The 5,273-nt window shown below is 40.5% G+C and overlaps 1 protein-coding gene across 1 annotated transcript; it reads right to left on the bottom strand.

Annotated features, from left to right (window-relative positions):
• Nucleotides 1–2,577: 2,577 nt before the first annotated feature.
• On the bottom strand, nucleotides 2,578–4,943 carry LOC112510825. Its single transcript, XM_025116175.1, has 3 exons — nucleotides 4,387–4,943; nucleotides 3,954–4,083; nucleotides 2,578–2,646 (listed from the first exon to the last, which is right to left on the bottom strand). The coding sequence occupies exons 1-3, from the start codon at nucleotides 4,941–4,943 to the stop codon at nucleotides 2,578–2,580; spliced, it is 756 nt and encodes a 251-aa protein (XP_024971943.1).
• Nucleotides 4,944–5,273: the final 330 nt, after the last annotated feature.

The raw sequence follows: 5,273 nt of genomic DNA, 5'->3' as shown, positions 1-5,273 counted from the left end.
GTTTAGAGAGAGATGAAAGATTTAAGCTGAGAATTTGGAAATGAGAGTTTTTCAAAGAATGAGGGGTATTTATATGATTTTTTTTCTTTAAGGATAAAATGGGCTGACCACTAAAGGCCCAAGCCCAAAATATTTTTATTTTTTTCTAAATAATAAAACTCCACTATAATTTATTCAAACAAAACAACTTGATATTAGATTTTAAAACTCCACCCTTTAATAAATTAATTGGCCAATAAAATGGGACTTGGAAATTTTAATTTTTTTTAAATACAAAACTTAAAACATCAACTTTATTTTATTTGAAACATTTCTAAACTATTTGGCATTGCACAAGTTAACTTTGTCAGTTACCCGCCGAAACGTGATCTTTCGAACTAATCTTGGGAATTAAGTAAGATGATCTCTAATCATCATAGCTAAATCCTAGGAAGACTTAATTCTCAATAAAGATCCTAAAAAAAATAAGGTGCTAACCAGAAATTCCGAAATGACGGATTGTCACAGTCTCCCCAATCCAGAAAAATTTCGTCCCGAAATTTATGCGTCAAATTCATATCATGACTTGTTCGAGAATAAGTGAGGATACTTGCTTTTCATGAAATCTTCTCTTTCCCACGTATATTCCGGTCCATGCCTGGAGTTCCAATGAACTTTCACAATTGGAATTTTGTTGCGCCTCAACTGCTTGACTTTACTATCAAGGATTTCGACCGGCTCCTCAACGAAACGTAACCGTTCGTTAATTTGAATGTCTTCCAAGGGTAAGATCAATGTTTCGTCAGCTAAACATTTCTTAAGGTTGGATACATGAAATGTATCATGGATGGCACTCATTTTTGGGGGTAAGCTTAGTTTGTAAGCCAATGGTCCGATTCTTTCGAGAATAACAAATGGACCAACATACCTTGGACTAAGCTTCCCTTTCTTACCGAAGCGTACAATCCCTTTCCACGGAGATACCTTCAAGAGRACTTTATCACCCACTTGAAATTCCAATGGTTTCCTTCGGTTATCAGCGTAGCTCTTTTGACGGTCTCTTGCAGCTTTAAGTCTTTATTGGATGATTGAGATTTTGTCGATTGTCTCCTGAATGATGTCAGGTATAATCAGCTGCATATCACCAACTTCCAATCAGCTGAGTGGTGATCTGCACTTACGCCCATACAAGGCTTCATATGGTGCGCACTGGATACTGGTGTGATATCCATTCTTATAGGAGAATTCAACCAATGGCAGATGAGTATCCCAACTGCCCCCAAAGTCTATTACACAGGCTCGTAACATATCCTCCAACGTTTGGATTGTCCTTTCTGTTTGCCCATCTGTCTGAGGATGATAGGAAGTGCTCAAGTCCAACCTTGTGCCTAGTGTCTTTTGGACTGATTGCCATAATCGTGAAGTAAACCATCTCTGTCTGATATGATAGTAATAGGCACTCCATGTCGCGATACGATTTCATTGATATATAACTGCGCAAGCCTTTCCGTACTAAAGTCTTCTCGAATAGGTAGGAAATGTGCAGATTTCGTAAGTCGGTCCACTATGACCCATATCGTATCCCTTCCTCGTTCATGGCAACTTTGTAACGAAATCCATTGATATCTGCTCCCACTTCCATTGGGGAATCTCTGGTTGCTGAAGAAGGCCAGATGGTTTCTGATGTTCAGCTTTTACTCTTGCACAGGTTATACACTGACTCACGTACAAGGCAACGTCCTTCTTCATTCCTGGCCACCAGTAATAATCTCTTAGCTCTTTGTACATCTTATCGGTTCCTGGATGAATTGAGTATCTTGAACGATGTGCTTCCTCTAAGATCATTGACCGAAGACTGTTACTCTTTGGTATCCAAACTCTTACTCTGAAGTAACACACCCCATCTTCTCGAGTTTCGAATTCCTTTTCTAGGTGATGTAGGGTTTCGTTCTTTAGGTTCTCTGGTTTCAACGCCTCTTCTTGAGCTTCAAGAATTTGTGTTTTTAGATTCGTTTGGACCAACAATCCCATGGCTCGTACTCTTGACGGTTTCACTTTTTCTTTTCGGCTTAAGGCGTCCGTTACCACGTTGGCTTTCCCCGGGTGATACTTAATTTCGCAATCATAATCGTTGAAAAGTTCAACCCACCTTCGTTGCCTCATATTCAGCATCTTTTGATCAAATATATGTTGAAGGCTTTTATGATCGGTGAAAATGGTGCATTTGGTGCCGTAAAGATAGTGCCTCCATATCTTAAGTGCAAATACTACTGCTCCCAATTCAAGGTCATGCGTAGCATAATTCTTCTCATGCACTTTAAGTTGTCTCGAGGCATATGCAATGACCTTATCTTTTTGCATCAATACGCATCCTAAGCCTTGATGCGATGCATCACAAAAGACTACAAAGTTTTCTGAACCCTCTGGTAAGGATAAAATAGGTGCATTGCATAGTTTCTGCTTGAGAGTCTCGAATGCTTCCTCTTGTTTCTCACCCCAAATAAATTTCTTGTCTTTTTGGGTTAAGGCTGTGAGTGGTTGTGCGATTTTCGAAAATTTTGCGATGAATCTTCGATAATAACCTGCCAAACCAAGAAATTATCGGATCTCGGTTAGGGTTCTTGGGGCTTTCCAATTTCTAACAGCCTCGATCTTGGCAGGATCTACCTGAATTCCTTTTTCATTAACTATGTGACCAAGAAATTGTACTTCTCGTATACAAAATTCGCATTTGGAGAATTTTGCATACAATTTCTGGTTCCGAAGTAGCTCCAATATTATCCTCAAGTGTTGCTCATGATCCTCCTTGCTTTGGGAATAAATCAATATATCATCTATGAAAACGATTACGAATTTATCCAAGTAGGGTCGGCAGACTTTGTTCATTAGATCCATAAAGACAGTCTGTGCATTGGTTAGCCCGAATGGCATAACCATAAATTCGTAATGACCGTACCGGGTCCGGAAGGCTGTTTTGGGAATGTCCTCTTCCCGAACTCTCACTTGGTGATATTCGGATTGTAGATCAATCTTAAAAAATAAACCGCACCTTGGAGTTGATCAAACAGATCATCAATTCTAGGAAGAGGGTATCTATTCTTGATGGTCAACTTATTAAGTTCCCTATAATCAATGCACATTCGCATTGACCCATCTTTCTTTTTAACGAATAGAACCGGTGCACCCCATGGTGAGTAACTTGGTCTTATGAATCCCTTATCTAATAACTCTTGGATTTGGGTTGACATTTCTTGCATCTCCGATGGTGCCAAGCGATATGGTGCCCTTGCCACTAGGGCAGCTCCAGGAATTAAGTCGATACCGAATTCGACTTGCCTTTGTGGGGGTAGACCTGGTAAATCCTTAGGAAATACATCAGAGAACTCCCGAACTACAGGAAAATCCTCAATACTTTTCTCCTTGACCTTTCCATCAATCACATGTGCCAGAAATGCAGTGTAATTCTTTTTCAGATACTTTCGCATCTTCATGTAGGATACCATCTTAATCTTTCGATCCGACTTGTCTCCCTGGACCACAATTGGTTCCATTCCATCTTGAGGAATCCGGATAAATTTCTCTGAACATACAATCTCAGCTTGGTTTTTGGATAGCCAATCCATGCCTATAATTATGTCAAAACTTCCTAGTTCGATCGATATAAGGTCTATGCTAAAGTCTTTATTGGCTAAGCACATAGTGCAATTCATAATTATGTTTCTAGCCTTGAATTCTTGACCATTGGCAAACTCAATTACAGAGGCTTCTTTCAACCTCTGGGGCTTTAGGTTAATCTTCTGCTTAAAGTCCAGTGACACAAAACTTCTATCTGCCCTTGAGTCAAATAGGATTGATGCAAATTCATTGTTCAGAAGAAACGTACCTGAAACCACGTTGGGATCCTCTCTAGCTTCTCTGGCTCCAATCTCAAATGCTCTGCCCCGTGCCTGACCTCCTGGGTTTCCGGGACTGACCTGCCGGGTTTGGCTTGCATTTGCTCCTGATTTCCTCTTTGGACAAACATTCCTCATGTGATCTGGACTCCCACAATCGAAACATAATCGTCTCCCGCAATCCTTTGCTGTGTGACCCCCTAGATGGCATCTTTGACAAATGATGCAATTCCCCTGATGCGGATATTTGCACTTATTGCACTTAGTCGTGTCTCCTTGCCTCACCACCTACGTCTGTGCTCCAAAATTCCTTACTACCCTCCTGCTTCTGTCAAATTTTCCCCCAACTCTTCGATCCCCATGCTCCTCCATCTTTCTCTTTCCCTTAACAAATCCTCCAGATTAAATAGCATTATTCGTGAGCTTAGTGGTAATGTCTATTGCCTCCTGAAGAGTCTTTGGATTGGCCGAGGTAATGTTTCCCCGAATTTCTGAAGACAATCCCCAAATATACCTCTCTATGCGAACTTCCTCTGGCGTCACTAGATGTGGCACTAGATTTACCAACTCATGAAATCGAGCCGTATATGCAGATATATTATCCCCTTTCATTTCAAGATTCCATAACTCCATTTCCAACTTTTGAAGTTTACTTCTGGGGCAGTATTCGGCCTTAAGGAGTTTCTTGAACTCCTCCCACAAAAGTTGGTTGACCGCTTCTCGACCTCTAGTCTGTACCAATGTATTCCACCAGGTAAGTGCCCTCCCTTGTAACAAACATGTCGCATACTCCACTTTATTTACTTCAGAGCACTTACTAATATGGAGGACAGATTCCATACTCTCTATCCAAGTCAATAGCCCTACTGCACCCTCAGTCCCATTGAATTCTTTTGGATTGCAGGATCTGAAGGTTTTGTAAGTGCATTCTCTGGGAGGTCTAGGCTCAGAGTTTGTTGGTTGGTTAACGTTCAAGCCAGCAGCCACTTGACTAACTATGTTGGGAAGTGCGGCTAGAAGTTGCTCTGACACAAGTTGCGCAATGTCGGGATTTTCTCTCCTTGGTGGCATCTCTTTAGATCCTAGTCAGAAGGGAATTCGTAAATTTTATGGAAATAACAAGGGTGATAGCTTCCTACTTATTTCGATGATACCAAAAATGTTCTTCGCATGGAAAATAATCAAGCATTACTATAACCAAATTAGAGTAAACTCATTCATACAATGACTTGGCCTAAATAAGCATTCTTCAAAAGGTATTCATATATTGATATACGGTGGTAGCTACAAAACAGGATCTTTAGTAACAGTTCAAAAGAGTGAGCATCCTATCCTTAATTCTTCTTCTAGAACATCCATCCTATGATGATTCCCATCATTAGCATTATCACACCACTTGCT

The sequence above is a fragment of the Cynara cardunculus genome (assembly GCF_001531365.2).
Source record: "Cynara cardunculus var. scolymus isolate 2C chromosome LG 4, CcrdV1, whole genome shotgun sequence".
NCBI classification, from domain to species: domain Eukaryota; kingdom Viridiplantae; phylum Streptophyta; class Magnoliopsida; order Asterales; family Asteraceae; genus Cynara; species Cynara cardunculus.
Note: the sequence above shows the minus strand (reverse complement) of the source record. Positions and strands in the feature narration are given on the sequence as shown.